The sequence below is a fragment of the Helianthus annuus genome, chromosome 9, assembly GCF_002127325.2.
Source record: "Helianthus annuus cultivar XRQ/B chromosome 9, HanXRQr2.0-SUNRISE, whole genome shotgun sequence".
Classification (NCBI taxonomy): Eukaryota; Viridiplantae; Streptophyta; class Magnoliopsida; order Asterales; family Asteraceae; genus Helianthus; species Helianthus annuus.
Genome location: NC_035441.2, coordinates 146,063,544 through 146,084,417, shown reverse-complemented (window position 1 = coordinate 146,084,417; position 20,874 = coordinate 146,063,544). Strand labels below are relative to the sequence as shown.

The window sequence follows — 20,874 nt, the reverse complement described above, 5'->3', positions numbered from 1 at the left end:
TTAAGTTGCAGCCTAGACCATTGGAGATGCAGCGTTAGTTGTCCGTTTTCTACCCCCATCCGCTCTTGTAGACACGCTGATTTGCGGCGTTCCAGCGCATATAAAAGTGTGTACCTGCTGCACAACGACTGGTCACCCAACTATACTTCCTTCCAGAATGTTGCTTAACTTTCTGAGCCCGCTTAAAAACGACATTAGATCCACCCCCAAACCTGCAAAATCGTTGGAAATATTGGCAATTTGTTTCCACGTACCAAGCGCGGACAATTTAACTGGAATGACCTTATTAACCTATTCTAGCAAATTATGCACATGTGCATAAATATACGTATTTTCATCAATATGACTGACCCTTTTAAACTAATATGGCAAAATATGCATATGTGCATAACTATACACATGTGCATTAACATGACTGACCTTATCAACAGTTTTGCTTCATTAAAAAAAAACCCTAACCCGTAACAAATCCAATTTCGTATTACCACCTATCATATTTAACATTAATCAGTAACAAAATTACATACAAAAAAGCACATAACTACCACATTACAGATTGTGCTATCACACAACAATCGCCCCTAATCCCTCAAAAGTTATATACATCACACCATTTTCACTAATGCATATAAGAAATGAAGATTAAGCCTCATATTCACATATAAAAGATCTGAATCGGTGATTAAGCTTCATGCTAACATATAAATATGCAAAACAGAGTGTATAAACTTACAAATTCACGGAACGGTGTAATGACGCAGGATATTCCGACAATAACTAGGTTATGGCAGTTCATTGGACGTTTGTTCTTCAAATTCTCCCTAATTATGCCACAATCTTCAATGATTCTGTTCTTTTTTTGCCCTAATTTCGCATATATAACGAATATATGCTCGATGACTCTTTTATTTGTGCCCTAATTTCGAATATACTACGAATAAATGATGAATGGTAAGATCGAGATGACGAATTTTGGAGAATCTGGAGTGACGGATGTGAACTGAGATGACGAATTTTGAAGTCCAGGAGTATCAGACGTGGGTGTTTAGGAGGAGGCTCTTAATGTCAGGTGTTTAGGAGGAGACACTTAATTTCAGTTTTGTTATATATTTACAGTATTGCCCCCTGTTCACATTGGTTCTCGCGGTTCTCGCAATAAAGGTGGTTCTCACATGAACCTTACCCTATATATATATATATATATATATATATATAGGGGATCGCTAAAATGAAAACCACCTCTAGTTGTAAAAACCATGAGAACTACTTTATGGCCCTTAGATCAACTAGATGGATGGATGTGATTAAAAGTAGTTAATATTAATATTAAAAGCTTTTTGTCTTATTATATCTTTAATATTATAATCCAAAAGGGTATTTAAGTAAAATAACTCTATTTTGTCTTTATATATATATTAATTTTAAATTACCTTTTTTGTCCTATTCATTAATTACTTTTTATTACTTTTATTTTTTAAACATAATTCATTTATTAAAAACATTTTTAAATTGAGATTTTTTAAAAGATTTTTATACTTTTTACAATTTAAGTTTTACGTTAAACTTTTTACGTTTTTTTGACGCGCCGTTTTAACGCTGTTTTTTAACGCCGTTTTTTCACTCGCCGTTTTTTACGCGCCGTTTTTTTTAAGGCGTCGTTTTTCTCAACCGGCGTTTTTTAACACGCCGTTTCTAACTCGCCGTTTTTAACGCGCCGTTTTTTAACGCGCCGTTTTTTAACGCGCCGTTCTCAATCGGCGTTTTTGACGCGCCGTTTTTTAACGCGCCGTTCTCAATCGGCGTTTTTAACGCGCCGTTTTTAGCGCACCGATTTTTTAACGCGCCGTTTTTTAACGCCGTTTTTTAACGCGCCGTTTTTTAACGCCGTTTTTTACGCGCCGTTTTTCACGCGTCGTTTTTCGCGCGCCGTTTTTACGCGCCGTTTTTAAAAGGCGTCGTTTTTCTCAATCGGCGTTTTTTTAACGCGCCGTTTTTTAACGCCGTTTTTTACGCGCCGTTTTTACGCGTCGGTTTTTTAAGTCGTCGTTTTTCTCAATCGGCATTTTTTTAACGCGCAATTTTTTACACGTTTTTTACGCGCCGTTTTTTCCACGTTTTTTAACTCGCCAAGTTTTTTACACGCTTTTTACACGCCGTTTTTTTAAGTTTTTTAATGCGCCGTTTTTTTGAAGTTTTTTAATGCGCCGTTTTTCCGAAGTTTTTTAACGCGCCGTTTTTTTACGCGTTTTTACGCGCCGTTTTTCAAGCGTCGTTTTTTTAAAACGCGCCGTTTCTCCACGTTTTTTAATGCTTCGTTTTTTTACACGCCGTTTTAAACGCGCCGTGTTTTTCACTTTTTTTAACGCGCCCTTTTTGGTACACTTTTTACGTTCTGCGTTAAAAATTTAAACTTTTTACGTTTTACGTAAAAGTTTTTACGTTTTACGTTAAACTTTTTACGTTTTACGTAAAACTTTTACGTTTTACGAAAACTTTTTACGTTTTACGTTTTACGTAAAACTTTTTACATTTTACGTTAAAAATTTAAACTTTTTATGTTTTACGTAAAAGATTTTACGTTTTACGTTAAAATTTTCACGTTTTACGTTAAACTTTTTACGTTTTACGTTTTACGTAAAACTTTTTACGTTTTGCGTAAAACTTTTTACGTTTTACGAAAAACTTACAAAAAAGTTTATGTAAAACTTACGAAAAAAACTTATGAAAAAAAATTTACGAAAAACTTACGAAAAAGTTTACGTAAAACTTATGAAAAACATTTTACGTTTTACGTAAAATTTACGAAAAAATTTACGTAACACTTTTTACGCTTCACGTTTTTACGTTTTACTATAAAAAGTTTACGGTTTACGTTAACAAGTTTACGGTTTAATTTTTTTTTACAAAAACGTTTTTACGCAAAACCGAACGCAACAGAAAATTGGCGTTTTTTTACGTTAAATTTTTTACGTTTTAACGCGCCGTTTTTTACGTTTTACGTCAAAAAGTTTACGTTTTACGATAAAAAATTTTACGATTTACGTTTTACGTAAACTTTTTACGTTTTACGTTTCACGTAAAACTTTTTACGTTTCACGTTAAAATTTTTACGTTTTACGTTCTACGTAAAACGTTTAACGTTCTACGTAAAAACGAACGCACCCAGAAAATCGCTACTCGGTAGGCGTCTCAGATAGATTGCTATCATCATCGATGCCTCAAAAAAAAATATAAAAAACTCAACAAACATCAAAAACAAAGGGTATCTCGAAAAAAAAAATGGGGTTTGGCTCAGATTATCCGATAATCAAGAGGCTGCAAAAGTGGGGTTGCAGGATCAAAAACCCTACCCTCCGCCGTCCTTGCCGCGCTATCGTCATTAAAATCTACGTTGTTTTTTTCTTTTTTTACATCATCGCCACCCTATCGATCGTATCAAAAGCCCACAGATTTAAATATCACAAATCAAAACCCACAGTTCAAAATCCCCAACATACTAAACTCAGAACCAAACCAAATATCCAGATTAAGATCAAAAAGCACCAACAACCATATCTCGAAAAAAAACGGGGTTTGGCTCAGATTATCCGATAATCAAAAGGCTGCAAAAGTGGGGTTGTAGGTTCAAAAAACCTACCCTCCTCCGTCTTTACCGCGCCATCGTCATCTAATTATGCGTGTTTTTTTCATCATCACTGCCCATATCCAACACATCAAACCCACATAGTTCACTAGAAGCCAATAACACAGACAAATCCCCACCAAACAGTGACAATCCCCACCCAACAAACTGGAAGCCACACAAGATCTAGAACTCAAACAAGTTTAAACAAAAACAAAAGAAACTATGTGCAAATCAATCAATAAACAAAAGAACCTTCACAACCTCCATTAATGGAAGCCATTTCTTCAAAGTCACCATAGCTGAACCTCTACCCACCATTCACCGCCACCACAGCCTTCGACACACCGGCGCCCCTAACCCACCACAAACAACCATCCTTTCACCCACCCCCTTCACCCATCTTTCACTGCCACCACCGCCTCCGAAACCGTCGAAAAACCAAAATCCGGCACCACCGAAATCTAGTAATTCACAAAAAACTCCTTGTAGGAGCTCATCATGCCATCAACCACCGCACAAACGGGTCGGGTCTCAGATCTAGATGAACAAAATGACTTGATCCCTTCACCCATCTGCTTATCTTGTTGGTCAAGTGGGTTCCCCTCTAGGAGGGTCGGATCCTGTTTCCGGCGATGAGAGGTGGAGGGTGGTGGTGCGGGAGGTGGTGGTGGTGGTGGTGGAGAGGAGAGAGAAAGTAGCGGGTGTTGCGGCGAAAGCCATTGCCGGAGAATGCAGAGGGGGAGAAGAAATGAGTGGGGGTGATAGTGAAAAGGATGAAGATGATATAAATTAGAAAGGGAGAGAAATACAAGGATAAATGGTGAAGATGGTGAATATCAGATGAAAGAGAGAATGAGGAGAGAGAAAACATGAAGTCTCAAAAGTCTAATGAGACTTTAATGCTACTGACAAAGACTTAGACATTTTAGTTAAATGTCTAAATTACCCCTTACTTTGATTGGTTGAGAGTGGTTCTCGCGGTTTTTACAACTGGGGATGGTTTCTATTTTAGCGGCTCCCTATATATATATATATATATATATATATATATATATATAAACCAAGCCAACCGAGTCGAACCGAACTGAGCGGATCTTTGCTCATGCTCGGTTCGTTTACAAACCGAACGGATCCGAACCGAGCATTTTTTTCAATCGAGCCGAATCGAACGAGCAAATTCCGAGCATTTTTTAAGCGAGCATCGAACGAGCGTCGAGCGCCGAGCAATTTGAACAGCCCTAGATGCCCTTACCATTGGAGCTCATCCATTCTTAGAGACCCTCAGGTGAGATGCCCTTGCACAAGGGCATGTGTTTGTCTTGCTTTATGTGATGAGGTGGGCCCAAAGTAAAAAAAAGAAAAGTTTTGTTGAAATATTGTGTGTAATGGGTAGTTGATGAGATGGAAATTAAAGAAGGTAAGAATATTTGTAGGGTTAGAGATGAAATAGGGGTTTTTAAAGATTTGTAAGGATATTATGTGGCAGATGACGTGGTAGCTAAGGGCAACTAAGGACTCCTTTAGCATTCGAGATAGTCTATACGTTTAAGTTTTCATTTTTACCAAAGAGAAAAATGCTCGGATAGTCCCTGTGGTTTGTTCATTTTTCACCTTTAGTCCCTAACTTTCTAAAATTACACCTATAGTCCACAAGTTTTTGAATTCCGTTCCTGGATAGTCCCTAGCGTGGATGGGGTTTATTTTTGGTGTTAGGTGCGTGTGAAATGACAAAAATACCCTTATAATCAAATTAATAACTAAAAATTTAAAAGAAATATAATTAATATTTTACAATTTATATGGGACCCACCACTCACCCTACCAACTTCATCTTCCCCACTCCACACCACCACCACCACCACCATCTCCACCTTCAACCACCACCAGTTAACCACCACACCAGCCTTGATCTTTGACCTTAGGATCTATTGATTAAGTCAATATCATATTCTTCTAATTTCTATAATCAAACCTCTGATTTCAACACTCAGTTAACCAACTAACATTCAAATCAGGTCCAAATCACTTCTTGAATTCACTAATTTCTAGTTTTGAACACCACTAATTGCAGTATAACTAAGCTTACGAATGATCGAAACAATGGGATTCAGCAACAATAAGTGTAATTGTGGAATCGTGAAATGTGAAAAAGTTACAGTTACCTGATTCGGAAGATGTAGAGCTCGAAATTGGATTAATTGGCGTGTAATTTGAGTATGAATTGCGAAATCAAGGGTGTTTTTTAGGGCTTTGTGGTGGTTCTTGGAAATAAACCCAGGAAGGATGATGATGCAACTCAAGTTTGTTCTTGGTTGCAAGCATGAATATCCTTAAACACATATCAGTCCACAGATTGGCTATCATTTCAGTTTTGTTTGGTCTTCAAGTGGCAATCTTGTCATTGTGTCATCATCAATTCGTATTGTAATGAACCTTTTTGGGGACGGTTTCAGTTCGAAAGCATATGTTTTGAACAGTTGAACGATCAAACTGATCTATGCCTTACCTGCTTCTGTTTTTGGGTGCGTTTTGTAGCTGAAATGTTGGTATTTTTAATGTTTCTTCATTGCTGGATCAGATGCTATTTGAACTTTTTGCAGCGCCGGATCTTGACCTCCAGTTGATCTTGTTGTTGTGGTGCACAAAATTGGATCTGTACCTCCTTTTACTTCGTTCCGCACAAAATTGGTGGGGATGGTAGAAGTGGTTGAAGGTGGAGATGGTGGTGGTGGTGGTGGTGGTGTGGAGTGGGGAAAATGAAGTGGGTATAAATTGTAAAATATTAATTATATTTCTTTTTAACTTTTTGGTAATTAATTTGACAGTAAGGGTATTTTTGTCATTTCACACGCACATAACACCAAAAACTAACCTTCATCCATGCCAGGGACTATCTGAGAACAAAATTAAAAAAATTATGGACTATAGGTGTAATTTTAGAAAATTAGAGATTAAAGATGAAAAATTGACAAATCAGATGGATTATCGGAGATTTTTCTCTTTACCAAATTAAAGAATACGATTCTTTTAGAAAACAGAAAAAACGAGAGTGTAAACGGGCAAAATCCGTTATTTAATATTTCGACGCGTGTTAGTTAACCAGCTGGAACCCAAACTGAACCTCTTGCTAAACTCACAGCCTGTCACCTTCCATCCCCTCACCGTCCCACCCCTATATAAAAACCACCACTTCCACAATCTTCACCTTCGCACAAAACTCATGGATCGGATCAAAGGCCCATGGAGCCCCGAAGAAGACCACATGCTCCAACAACTCGTTGAACAACACGGCCCAAGAAACTGGTCGCTCGTTAGCAAAAACATCCCAGGAAGATCCGGCAAATCCTGTCGGTTGCGGTGGTGCAACCAGCTGTCGCCGCAGGTGGAGCACCGGGCTTTTACCCCCGAAGAAGATGACACCATTCTCCGGGCCCATGCCCGCTTCGGTAACAAATGGGCCACCATTGCCCGCTTGTTGTCGGGTCGGACTGATAACGCGATTAAAAACCACTGGAATTCTACTTTGAAAAGAAAGTGTTGTTCCATGACGAATCAAGAGTTTAATGAGTTTGCTATACAACAACCCTTGTTGAAAAGATCTGTTAGTACCGGGTCGGGTGTACCCGTTTCGGGTTTTTGTTTTAACCCGAGTAGTCCGTCGGGATCTGACGTCAGCGATTCAAGTGTTCCAACGAATTCGTCCTCGCCGGCGTACGGACCGGCAGTGAAGGCCGCCGTTGACGATCCGCCGACGTTGCTGACGTTATCGCTTCCCGGAGTCGAACCGTGTGAGACGTCAGCAGTTACACATCGTCCGCCGGTCCCGAAACCGGCGCCGGAAAAGGTGGTGACGGCGTTTAATGGTGAGTTTTTGTCGGTGATGCAAGAGATGATAAAGATGGAGGTGAGGAATTATATGAAGGGCGGTAGCGATGGGTTGAGGGCGGTGGTGAATCGGATGGATTAGATTATAAGTATTTATTTGTGTACGTAAATTTAAATTAGATTTGTTGGTGGTTGATGATGATGATCGGGTGGAGAATGTGAATCAGATTCAGGGGAGTGAGTCTATTTGTTGCATAAACAAACAAGGCCAACAAAAAACTGAAATAATAATAATTGTGTATAGTGAAGGGGCTAAAATGATGATGTTTCGTAAAACAAGTGTCTTGTGTTAGTTTAATTTTAACTGTCATGTCATGGGTTAGGTTGTTAACGACAAATTGTGGTCTAATTTGTGTGGAGCCGAGTACAGCTTGCAGATTTGACTCCTAACGTAGACTGGATTGGATTGTTTAGTTTAAATTCATGGCCAAAGACGTGTCTTTCTTTCTTTCTTTCTTTCTTTGTCTTCCTAAATACCAACTTTCGGCCTACCTCATTGGAAGGGGGGAAGGCGCTGGTGAATGCGGAGCAGATAGGCGGACAAGCTGGAGAGGGTACGACGTCGAAAAGAGATGCAACACTTTGTTGATGAATGAAAGAAAGCAGTGCCAAGTTCGTTACGTCTTTCGTTAGGGTGTCATTGATAACTAATTGACGTAAGACAGATTGTGTTTTACTGAAGGTAACATTTTTAACGAGATAATCAACAATATTAATATTTAATGTATTGGTCGTTTTCGTTCAACGTTGTCCCACGGATCTCAATTCAAACTTATCCACGTACTCCAATCATTACATCTTAAACTATATATCAAATACAATTACCTTTTAAAAAAATGTTAGTTGAGAAGTTGAAAACCCAACCCACACGAGATCTTCTGGTCAAAGTGTAACTGCATCATGTACAGTACAATCATCATCACAACAACTATCCATAAATGCATATTTATTTTTTATTATTATTTTTTTAAAACCTAAATGCATATAATCAAATAATTCATAAAAATAAAGATAAAATTAGCTACTTTAACCACAAAAGTATCTAAAAGAAAAAGATTTTACAATCTTCAAAAGCCAAAATGTTACAACTTTATTAAGCTGTGACAAAGGGACAGCAATATATGGAAGGTTATACGTCTTCATCATCATTATCTTAGCTTCTTGTGATTTCAGCTTCCAACTAACTAACTAACTGCTTTGTTTTCATTAATAGGAAAACCTAACCGCCCTTTGACTTTCAAATAAATAAATATGATTAAACATAAAAAAAGTGCATGACAGCAACAGATGGGCGATGATTTCAGTTTTATTTATTTCAATTGCTGTTGAATAAGAAACTTGTTGAGCATAATTTACATGAAAAAAGTGTAGCCTAAATAACTGGCTGTAGAGTGTACCTAAAACTAATGTGGTTGCAGTCTTAAGAGGGTGCAGCCTGGATTGTCGGGGTGTTTTTCGTGACGGAAGTGAGCAGAGACTTGAATTTGTTGAATATTTGTAGAACATCTGCCCTCCATGACCATGTCGGTTCTTCAAGAGCGCGTATAGAATTTAGACACACAAGCAGCGTCCCTCCTTCATGTAGAAGAACCTGCAAATTTACAATTGTATTGTTGTATAATACAAAATCGACATTAAGTATATGTTATATAAGAATCTGCAAGTATGCAAACGAACCAAACGTTCATGAACTGTTTTTGCACGCACTATTCGTTTTTAATGTTGTTTTCTAAAAACATTTAAACCTATGCTGAAGCGTTGTTTTTTGCACCTGCTTGGGCTGAAGCGTCGCTTCGCGCTTAAAGCTCGCCTCAAAATGCTTCACGTGTTACGCTTCAGACCAAAAAAAGCGCTATTCCAAACGCTTCATCGCTTCAAGCTTTAAGCGCGCTTAAAACTTGCTTTTTTAAACCAAGTTTACATTTGTTTATGTTCGTTTCAATTTAAATACATTAGTTATTATATATATATATATATATATATATATATATATATATAGGGTGGGGTTCTAGAGTGAACACTGGTGTATTTGCGAACTGAGTGAACAAATCCTGGCCATTGATCTACACACGTGTATGGCCAGGATTAGTTCACTCAGTTTGCAAGCTACACTAGTGTTCACTCTTGAACCTGATCCTATATATATATATATATATATATATATATATATATATATATTAAACATAAGAGAAACTTTCTAACTACTTATATAAAGACAACTAATTGGTAACTAGGTTTCTAGTAATAAAAATGGGTTTTCCAATGGAATTTATCGTAATTAATCACGAATTGATATAATAAATTACTTTATGTCCGTTTATGTTTCTTCAGTTATGTTCATTTGCGGTGGTTGTTGTTTGTTAAGTTATATTTGTTTATGTCTGTTTACATTCATGAATTGTTCATTTAGGTTTTAAATGAACGAACACGAACTTGTCCATTTTCTTAATAAACAAACATAAACAAAAAAATGGGTTCGATTATATGTTCGTGTTAGGTTAAAGTTAAATGAATGAACACAAAATGCCTGTGTTCGTGTTCGTTTCATTCACAGGCCTATCTGCAAGCTGTTTCATACCGTAAGCCACAAAGGGAGAAATCCCATAACTGAAGTAAGGGAGGCCAGCATAATGCTACATAAGGCAAGTGCAACATTCAATTTCACCTGCAAGAAAAAAGGAGTAAATTATAATAAAAATAAAATACAGTAGAACCGAGTGATATTAAAGAAAGGTACCAGGGTGGTGGTTTGGCGAGACTTTGCGATACAAAATGGAACACCAGAAATATTATCTTGAAGTAGTAATATATCTGCAACGGCTATAGCAGTTGCACTAGCACGTTGTGCCAGCACAACACCAACGGTAGCAGCAGCAAGTGCCGGTGCATCATTAATACCATCACCAACCATCACCAGACCTCTTCCTGCAACACAACCAACAATATAAGAAATACGAGGAGATCATGGACGCATGTATGGTATGGACTATGTGAGTTTGTAAAGAAAAGGCACATATAAATGACCACCTGTATCTCTAGGGATGTTAGTGACATGATTGAGTTTATCCTCGGGCTTTAAGCTGCAATGAATTTCATCAATGCCGACTGCATTAGCAACCCTTCGTGCACTAAGCTCATGGTCACCGGTTAACATCATTACATGAAGCTTTGCTTGTTGTTTCAATTCCAAGATGACATCTTTTGTCCCAATTCGAGGTTTATCCTCAAAGTGAAACAGAGTTACCTGCATGTTGATCGTTAAATTACAAATAGTTCGTTTTTTTATTCAATTTTTTATAATAAATGTTTTAAAACCAAAAGCCATATGATCGAAGAAAGTGTGACCTTTTTGTTGTTGACGGAGAGTGCAGCACGGACCAAGTCAGTTCCATATGAAGACTTGATTACTGCATCCTTAATCTGTTGTGATTCATATGTAGAGTTGAATTGTGACGTGATGTATTCAACGGAACCGAGTGATGCCTTTAACTCTTGGCGCCCTCCAAAGCCTGGCTATAACCAAACAAAACAGAGAAAACAATTATATACGGAAAAACTGAGGAATGAAAGTAGGCATGTAAATGAACCGAGCAAACACAAACATGGGCATATTTGTGTTCGTTTATTTAACTTTAACCGAACAAGAACATATAATCGAAAGAATTCTTTTGTTCATGTTCGTCCGTTAAGAAAATGGGCATGTTCGTGTTCGTTTATTCGTTCGTTTAATACCTAAACGAACAGTTCACGAACGTAAACAAACACAAACGAACATAAACAAACAAACTTAAACGAACTTAACTGAACAAACGATAAAGAAACACAAATGAACATACTAATAATAAGTAGTTTTTTAATTGTATAAAGTAGCGAACAATTAAGATAAGTTACATTATAAAGCCTATTTTTTATTAATAAAAAGTCAAATTACGATTTACTTATATGTATATATAAGCGGTTAGAAAGCCCCCTTTATATATATATTTAGAAAAACATAAGTACTTATGTACTTATTAATTTTTTAACTGACATAAACGAACGTAAATAATTGAACATAAATGAACGAACAAAAACGTGCGTTCATGTTCGTTCGTTTATTAAATAACGAACATAAACTATCTCCCCGCCAAACAAGTTCACGAACGTTCGGTTCGTTTACGGGCCTAAATGAAAGAATACCAAATATTCAGTTTGGTTCTACCTGATTGCTAGATAATGTAGCAAAAAGACCTCTACCAGGGAGATTCTCAAAGCTTTCAACATAAACAGCAGGAAGCTCGTTTTCTTGACTATGATTTATAACCGCTCTACAATATATTAAAAAGTTGTTGACGTATTATGATCTATGAAAAGAAAATATAGCATTAATAATAACAGATTAACAGAAATACCTTCCGATCGGGTGGGTGGTGCCTTTTTCCATAGCAGCAGCAACAGCAAGGGCTTCTTTCTCACACGTCGGAACGCAACAAGAAGCGGTAGCTTCATGTCCGTGTATGGGCTCAATCGCTTTGCACATAAACTCCCCTGTCGTCAATGTCCCAGTCTTATCAAATGCAACGGTGTGACAGGAAGCTAGAGAGTCAAAAACATGTCCACCCTTTAGCAATATTCCCTACACACAAATCAGATTTCTCAAACCTCGAACAGACATACATGTTGAAATGGGTCATTTTTAGTAGCCAAAATGCATAAAAAAGCGGTACCTTTTTGGCACACGCACTGATTGCAGTAGCGTAAGCCAACGGAGCCACAGCCAAAGCGCACGGTGATGCTGCAACCATGAGCCCTAATGCTCGGTAAAATGAACCCCTGCAAGCTACACAACTACATAGTTTGAAACAAAGGGCGCACTAAATGAAGGTGAAAGGCTCGTTTCAGATAACTAAAAAGGACATCGCATTACCTGGAGTACTGAAGAACGGCCACTTGAAAATAACGGGGCCAATGAGGGCAACCGCAACTGATAGAATGATAACTGCCTTGCTGTAATTCTCACCAAACTGATCCAACCACCTTTGAAGCTTCGGTTTCCTTTGTTGAGCTTCTTCTGTCAGCTGCACTATCTTATTCAGCATAGATTCTTTCCACGTCTTCTTTGCCTGTCACATAGCATTTGTAGTTAAGATTATTTTCGAATACGGGGCCCGCAATTCATACATACAGAGAGATTAAAATAGTTGAGAAGCAAATACCTTGAGAATCATCATACCGTCTATATTTCTTGCGCCGCCAGGAATTCTGTCACCGACATCGCGTTCTACTGGTTTCACTTCACCGGTCAAATGCTCAATTGTGATTGTTGACCTACCTTTGAAAACTTCGCAATCTACAGGAACCGACTCTCCAGCTTTGACCAAGATAAATGATCCAACTTCTAACTCATTAACCGGGACCTCGTGGTATTTCAAATCGGAAAAGTTTAGTAACTTTTGGTTGTTAACTTCAAGTACGAGGGCGAACTCTGGATAGTTCTCTTTCAACTCCTTGACATCAACTTTTGACCGACTAGTGAAATACTCTTCAGCTGCAGTTTTTATCATTTTCATGTGTTAGCCAAATAGCAAACAACATATTCCATCTGGAAAAAGAAAACAATACTGAGATGAGTACCGATGTGAGCCAAATTGAACATTGCTAGAAGCAAGCCTCCTTCTAGTGCATTCCCCATAAATGCAGATGCAAATGCAGCAAGAGCCATTAATACATGAATATTAACTTTCCCACCAGCAATATCTAACAGTGCATCATATGATGCTGACACCTGATATAAGGAACACCGAAAGCCTTAACAGATGTAGTATATATACAACTTGAATCATTACACCCCTTATAGTAATGGAAGATTTGACTAATTGCCTAATAACAGATGTAGACTTTTGATCCTTCAATGATCAGTATTCTCTGAAGCTCTTCAAATAACTTAAAAAACATTTTTAGGGGACTTATGTTTAAGGCTAGTTTAGGTTGCTTTAGTTAGGATGAACTCCTAGATTCCATGATTCAACATCTCAGTAAAACCCTAACAAAAGAAAAGAAAAGAAAGAATTACCCCAACAAGAGGAAAAGCCACAAGAGCTAAAACATGCTGAACAGCCTTCACAGAAGCCTTGGGGAGCAAGTAAGGGCAAGCAGCAGCAGCTAAAAACAAGGCAGTGGAGAAACAACACAGCTCTAAATGCTCCCTTAAGAAGTCAGCAAGCTCACTCCACTTAACAGCCTTAGCGAAATCAGCAAACGCCAGTTGTGTTTTCGTAAGCTTGTATTCACCACCACCGTGATGATGATGATGATGGTGATGATGATGATTGTGACCATGACCATGATCGTGACTGTGAATCTCATGATCATGATTATGGTGGTGATTATGATGGTGGTTGGTGGTTTTGGAATGGCAGGTGATGGGAAAAATGCGGGTAGGTAAGGGTTTTGGGAGCGAATTAGGGGGGAAAATTAGGGATTTGAGAAGAAAGGGGGGGAGTGAGTTGACTCGGAGCCTTCGTCTTCTGGTGGGGGGGAGAGTGAGAGAAGTGGGAAGACGAAGAGTAGTCATTGTTGACGCTGCTGCCATTGATGATGGGGTTGTTGAAGATCCAGTTATAAAGCTTCTTCTTCCATAGCATAGCATAGCAGCATGCCCCACGGCTTTGTTTCTGTCAATGACCACACGCCTTCTATTGCTACATATCAACCACATGATGTCCACATTCTCTTATTTTTATTTTTATCAACATTATGATATATTGTATTATTAGTTCTACTAATGGTTATCCATACTAAACTCTTACTCATCACATATAGACTTATGGGTATCTAAATGAATCGATTTAGTGCTAATTATGGTTTTTACTAGCTACATACGCCAATGTCTTGACGTTGACAATGTTGTTCATCTCTAAGCAATCCTAATTTTTAAACTGGATATTGTGTTTAACAACACACTATCCATGTTTTTTTATATATCTTTACTATCTAAAGTCTTGTTTTGTCATGCTTAGTAGATAACCGCATGGGGTCCTTATGATGGACTTAAAATGGATACACTCCATACCTCGTCTACATTATATACCCGAAGAAAACTAACTTTAAAAGATGGACATCCGTAATGACGAATCTACGTGTCAAAGGAAAAGGCCTAGTTATGCTTATAGTGGCGTGCCTGATTTTTTTCATCGAGGTTACTAAGCTTATGAGTTTAGGTGTCTATCAACTCAAATTAGGATATTTCAGTTCATAATGAAGTCAGGGTCTTAAACTACACGAGAGCTATAAAAACGAGGAATGACATCATAACATGTAATCTTCCTTTTAATGTGGTCACCACATGAAACTCTATTTTTCTAGTTGGATTTTGCTTCATATATGAAAAAAATTGTATAAGTATCAGACATATATGCACAAACAATACAAAATTGTAAAATTGACAAAGACAAAATTCAAAATTTTGTTTTTTTTTTTATGTATCTTCACTTATAAAATTAACTTTCACTCGTTCTTTATTTAAAAACTTGACATATTTGTAGCCCAATGAAAAATATCCGATAAAAAAATAATGAGATCATGAAAAAAAGACAAGAAAAAAAAAACAAGACATGAAATTTGCAGCCCATGAGTGATGGTTTGATTCAAACTAGATGAGACTAACTACTATAACTTTATAACCATATGCCATCTTTTTTTATCGATAGATTGTTGTTATATGTCGTGCGTTGTTGTGTCGACGCTTTAGTTGTTTAAGCATTGTGGTTACCAGTGGTGGATCTAGGATTCCGACCAAGCAGGAACGTTTTATAAATAGGCGGTAACGAAATCAAAAAAACGTCAAATTTTTCCAAAATTTACACTAAAAACGTCAAAAATTTTCCGACCAAGCGGTAGCGGGCGCTCCCCCTTGTATACACATACATCCGCCCCTGGTGGTTACACTTATAGTATGATGATGACATTAACGTGTGGTGTCCGCACGTGACATGAGTGTTTTTAACTTTGTTACACACGTTACGTTTGTGACATTAGACATATTAAAAAAGAATATTTCCTTGCGGTGTAAAGTTGTAAAGGTAATTTAGGCATTAACGTAGTTAGGCATAGATATAAAAGAGTATAATAATGTGTCACACGTTATGATGTAATGTCGTAAAGGTAATTTAAACAAAATGTGTTATGAGATTATGAAGTAAAAAAAGTTGCGAGTAGGGGTGTGCAGAATTCGTTTCGAATTCGAAAAATTCGAAATTCGTTTAAATTCGATTCGATTATGAAGAATTCGTTTCGATTATAAGAATTCGAATTCGATTCAATTCGAGTCAAGTAAATCGAATGCAAATCGAATACGAATTTATAATTTCAAATTCGATTCGATTCGAAATTCGAATAAAAAGTATACGTTTTTATTTATTATTTTTATATATAATACATATATAACTTTTATTAGGCTATACTATAAATTATTTTCAATTTTTTTTTTCCAAGTATTAAAATTACCCATTACCCATTACCAAACCCACTACATGGCACATTACTAAAACCTAAGTAACAAATCTATCAATAGATTTCTAAGCATAAAAATATTAACTTGTAATGTGGAGTGGTTATTCCCGACTTCTCGTTTTGAATTTTAGACTTGTGGTACTTTATTTAGAACCTTTTAAGGTGATATCGTGCTTTATGACTGCTTTAAAATTTATGTTTCATTTTGAAAGTTTTTTACATTTTTTTTAGAATCAGAATTAAATCGAATTTATTCGAATTCGATTCGAATTTGAATTTTTAATCGAATACGAATCGAATTCGAATTGGGTTTTTTATTCGAATACGAATTCGAATCGAATTTGGTAGGGTTTAATCGAATTTGAATCGAATACGAATTCAAGAAAAAATAAAAATTATTCGAATAATTCGATTCGAATAATTCAAAAATTCGATATTCGATTCGATGAACACCCCTAGTTTCGAGGTAAAGGTTAATAAAATGATATAAAATCTTGAAAAAAAAGGAAAATAAAGAAATATAAAGAAGGAAAGGAAGGAATAAAAGTAAACAAGCAGCCCTAATTTTCCGGTGACCTATGTTGTCGAGGCTTCATTATTTTGTTCCGGTGACCGATTGAAGGCGGCTTCTGCAGGACCTCTGGTGGTCACTGAAGTCTGCATTCACCACATTCCCTCAAATCTCTGAAAATCACCACTAATTCCCATCACCTTCACGCATACAATCATTCATATTATGTAAAACAATACAATTATCCATCAATATCAATGGCAAGAAACCCTGCAACTCGTCTTCTCCGCCTATGTTCTTCCCAATATAAACTCTCAAAGGTCAGATTTTTCCCATCTTCTAATCGAGTTTCTTCACATTCCACACAAACCCACCAATCTTTTTGCTTTTTTCATCCTAAAACAACCAAATTTCATCATATTTCCCCTTTAGGGTTAGATTTTAGGGTTCCTGGTTTCAGTTATTGCACAATAGAATCTACAGTGTCAGAACATGATGATAATAATAATAAGAAGAAGAAGAAGAAGGAGGAGGAAAATCAAGTATCTGCATCACATGTTGCAAATGTTGATCCTGTACAACTTTATCATAGGCTTCGTGACGGTCCGGTTGCGAGAAAATTAGGGGTAGAGCAGTGGGAACAACTTACTGAAATTTTTAGGTGTTTTGCGAGGTCGGGTTGGGCTTCGAATCAGGCTCTAGCTATATACATTGGTGCTTCGTTTTTCCCGACTGCTGCGCATAACTTTAGGAGCTTTTTTTTCAAGAAATGTGATGATGAGATTGTCGACTACTTGTTGTCGTTGGGTCCTGGTAATGAATCCGAGAGGTTTTTGTTTCCAATATTTGTCGAGTATTGTTTGGAAGAGTTTCCGGATGAGATTAAGAAGTTTAGGAGTATGATTTCGTCTGCGGATTTGACGAAACCTGAGACGTGGTTTCCGTTTGCTAGAGCGATTAAACGTAAGATTATATATCATTGTGGGCCGACGAATAGTGGTAAAACGTATAATGCTTTGCAAAGGTTTATGGAAGCGAAAAAGGGTATTTATTGTAGTCCGCTTCGGCTTTTGGCTATGGAGGTTTTTGATAAGGTGAATTCATTAGGTGTGTATTGTAGTTTGCTTACGGGTCAAGAAAAGAAGTATGTTCCTTTTGGGAATCACACCGCCTGCACTGTTGAAATGGTTTCTACAGAAGAGTTGTATGAGGTGGCTGTTATTGATGAAATTCAAATGATGTCGGATGTGTATAGAGGATACGCGTGGACCCGCGCTTTGCTTGGTTTGCAAGCTGACGAGATACATTTATGTGGGGATCCAAGTGTTTTGGATATTGTCAGAAAAATTTGTCAAGAAACCGGTGATGAGTTGATTGAAAATCATTACGAAAGATTCAAACCATTAGTGGTTGAAGCTAAGACTTTGTTAGGAGACATAAGAAACGTTCGTTCGGGTGATTGTGTTGTTGCGTTTTCAAGAAGAGAGATTTTTGAGGTGAAGTTAGCTATCGAAAAGCACACGAATCATAAATGTTGTGTTATTTACGGCGCATTGCCACCTGAGACCCGTAGACACCAAGCTAACTTGTTCAACGAACAAGGTAACGAGTATGACATATTGGTTGCAAGTGATGCTGTAGGAATGGGATTAAACCTTAATATAAGACGTGTAGTTTTTTATAGTCTTTCAAAGTACAACGGTGATAAAATCGTGCCCGTTCCCGCATCACAAGTGAAGCAGATTGCGGGTCGGGCTGGGCGTAGAGGAAGTATTTATCCCGATGGGCTTACAACCACTTTACACTTAGACGATTTGGACTATCTGATCGAATGCTTACAAAAATCGTTCGATGAAGTTAAGAAAGTGGGCCTCTTCCCATTCTACGAGCAAGTCGAGTTATTCGCTGGACAAATCGCAGACGTTACTTTCTCCCAGTTACTTGAAAAATTTGGCGAAAATTGTCGTTTGGATGGATCGTACTTTTTGTGCAAACACGATCATATAAAAAAGGTCGCTAACATGTTGGAGAAAGTTCAAGGGCTCTCGCTTGAAGACCGGTTTAACTTCTGTTTTGCTCCGGTTAACATTCGGGATCCAAAGGCGATGTATCATTTATTAAGATTTGCTCAATCGTACGCTCAAAACGTGCCGGTTAGTTTAGCTATGGGGATGCCGAAGACTTCTGCTAGAAACGATACAGAGTTGTTGGATCTTGAGAGTAAGCATCAAGTTGTATCTATGTATCTATGGCTGTCGAATCACTTCAAGGAGGAAACTTTTCCGTATGTGAAGAAAGCGGAGGCCATGGCGACTGATATTGCTGAGTTATTGGGTCAATCGCTTATTAAAGCAAACTGGAAACCGGAATCGAGAAATCAAGGGAAGAAGTCGAATGATGATGAGGATGGTTATAAGAGGCCTAGATCAATGGTTAAGCTGCAAGAACAGTAAGTCGTTTTTTTTAATATATGATACGTTAAACATGATTTGCAATTGCATTATGCTAAAAGTTATGATATTTGTGGCAGGAAAAGGCAAGAAAAAGATTTAAAGTCTGTAGAGAAGGTGACTGCATAAGAGACCCTATACAAGTTTTCAAGCAGCACCCTTTTAAGATTAGGTTTCCGTTATATTGTAGCGTTAATCTAAAGGGCTTACTGTTTAAATATATTGCTTTTTTTTTTTCAAAAAAGTTGTGATAACTATAATTGTTACGTGTCAAAATAAGTAAAAGGGCTTCAATGTAGTGCAGGGGGTTATTGGTTAGTTAGTGGCTATATAGTTGGGTGTGTGGTAACAGATTGAACTATGGATGAATTGATAAGGGTTTCCCCTATTCTTCTGTGTTTCTTCCTTTCTTTTATCGATCTATCCTGATTACCATTTCTGATCGTAACAATAATCTACGGGTATATATACTTGTTCAAACATGTAATAACTGAACAAGACATGAGTATAGGTTCCAAAGATTCTTATGGAGTTTATGATCTATGTGATGGGACTTGGGTTCTTTATACAATGCATCTCAATGCCCTTTTGCTGAAGATAGTTTTAATTGTTTAGCGAAAAGATAACGAGTATCTTAATTGGAGGTGGAAGCTGAATAATTGTGAAATTTCTAGGTTTGATGTTGGTGTTGTTTTTCGTGGGAAGCGAGTTGTGTTTGTTGAGTAGAAAATAATTTGTTTGTGTATGGTTGATAAGACCAAGTCAATGGGGAATAAGAAAGTAAAAAAAATAAGGTATTTGGGTGTGAAATTTACTTCTTATAATTTTACGGTCGAGTTTTAGGGGACTAGGGGTGGTTCACTAGTGATAGAATCTATCACTCCCACTATCCAATCAAGTCATGCCATGTGCACAACCAATATTCTATCACTAGTGATAGAAATGTAGGGGGGGTGGTATCACTAGTGATGGGATTCCAATGTACAAGTATTAATACCCAATGTACAAGTAATACACATTCATTTGATCAAGTTCAACGCGTTATACGTTTAACGCGTTTTGTTTATAACGCGTGATGTGTTACACCGGCGGCGGTGTATAACGGAGTGATACATCTCATCACGTGAATTAACTGAGGTGCCCCGGGTCCTCTTATAGATCGTGTTTTTTGGGACATTCACTAAAGAGGGTTAGATCAATGATTAAACTTGAGAGTTGGACAGTATTAGCTCAAAATGGATTGATTCTGATATTCTTGTGTTTGATACGGGCAATTGGTGGAATCGTGCAAAGCTTTTTGTATTTTAGTGTGATTTCTTGACACGATTATTATTGATGGATTTTACCCTCTTTATCTTTCACTTATGCTTTTTTTTTATCATTAAAATGGAAAATACGGTGTTTACATAATAACATCTATTTGTCGCATACTTTTATATTATCTGTAAAGATGTCCATACATATTGTTGTAGTTTTTTTCTACAGATCTTAAAGGTTAACTTTGTACAATAGTAACCATCTTTCAAGAGTGTTTTAATTAGGTCACCAAAATAAAGTAGAATGATCTAATTGGAACAATAAATTTTATCAGTGACCTAATTGGAATACTCCTAAAACTTCATTACTATTCTATGGTAACCAAGGATATATATTTTCATAAATTTGAAGGAACCAAGTTTCAAGATTTATTAATGTTAGATAATGTCCACCAAAAAAAGGAAACGGGTCGAAAGTTAAATGTTCGGTAACACATAGAGCCTTATTAACCATTTTATGCAAATAAATAGAATTCTTATTGAAATAATACATTTTTGCTATCATAACAGAGACTAATTATATATGAGAATTTCTGGCAAAAATTGTTTTGAGTCAACATCTACTACTCAACTCATATCTATATACATGAGGCAAGG

General features: G+C 37.1%; 3 protein-coding genes across 3 annotated transcripts; 2 read left to right on the top strand and 1 right to left on the bottom strand.

Moving 5' to 3' along the window:
- Positions 1–6,821: 6,821 nt before the first annotated feature.
- LOC110915207 (transcription factor MYB44-like) lies at positions 6,822–8,237 on the top strand. The gene has a single exon (XM_022159869.2). It carries the CDS (start codon positions 6,846–6,848, stop codon positions 7,590–7,592), a length of 747 nt encoding a protein of 248 aa, XP_022015561.1. The 5' UTR covers positions 6,822–6,845; the 3' UTR covers positions 7,593–8,237.
- On the bottom strand, positions 8,211–14,208 carry LOC110915206 (probable cadmium/zinc-transporting ATPase HMA1, chloroplastic). The gene is made up of 13 exons (XM_022159868.2): positions 13,563–14,208; positions 13,124–13,274; positions 12,706–13,037; positions 12,417–12,612; positions 12,217–12,329; positions 11,902–12,125; positions 11,712–11,817; positions 10,856–11,023; positions 10,538–10,754; positions 10,248–10,435; positions 10,089–10,175; positions 8,908–9,101; positions 8,211–8,403 (listed from the first exon to the last, which is right to left on the bottom strand). The coding sequence occupies exons 1-12, from the start codon at positions 14,205–14,207 to the stop codon at positions 8,931–8,933; spliced, it is 2,598 nt and encodes an 865-aa protein (XP_022015560.1). The 5' UTR covers position 14,208; the 3' UTR covers positions 8,211–8,403; positions 8,908–8,930.
- Positions 14,209–16,518: 2,310 nt separating this feature from the next.
- On the top strand, positions 16,519–19,382 carry LOC110915205 (DExH-box ATP-dependent RNA helicase DExH18, mitochondrial). The gene is made up of 2 exons (XM_022159866.2): positions 16,519–18,960; positions 19,042–19,382. The coding sequence occupies exons 1-2, from the start codon at positions 16,769–16,771 to the stop codon at positions 19,088–19,090; spliced, it is 2,241 nt and encodes a 746-aa protein (XP_022015558.1). The 5' UTR covers positions 16,519–16,768; the 3' UTR covers positions 19,091–19,382.
- The last annotated feature ends 1,492 nt before the right edge of the window (positions 19,383–20,874 follow it).

Coding starts and splice junctions, on each gene's coding strand:
- LOC110915207 (XM_022159869.2), top strand. CDS start 6,846: ATGGATCGGATCAAAGGCCCATGGAGCCCCGAAGAAGACCACATGCTC.
- LOC110915206 (XM_022159868.2), bottom strand. CDS start 14,207: ATGTGGTTGATATGTAGCAATAGAAGGCGTGTGGTCATTGACAGAAAC. Junction 13,038..13,123: donor GTTCAATTTGGCTCACATCG/GTACTCATCTCA, acceptor TAAAAACTGCAG/CTGAAGAGTATTTCACTAGT. Junction 9,102..10,088: donor TTCTCCCTTTGTGGCTTACG/GTATGAAACAGC, acceptor GTAAATTTGCAG/GTTCTTCTACATGAAGGAGG.
- LOC110915205 (XM_022159866.2), top strand. CDS start 16,769: ATGGCAAGAAACCCTGCAACTCGTCTTCTCCGCCTATGTTCTTCCCAA. Junction 18,961..19,041: donor ATGGTTAAGCTGCAAGAACA/GTAAGTCGTTTT, acceptor TATTTGTGGCAG/GAAAAGGCAAGAAAAAGATT.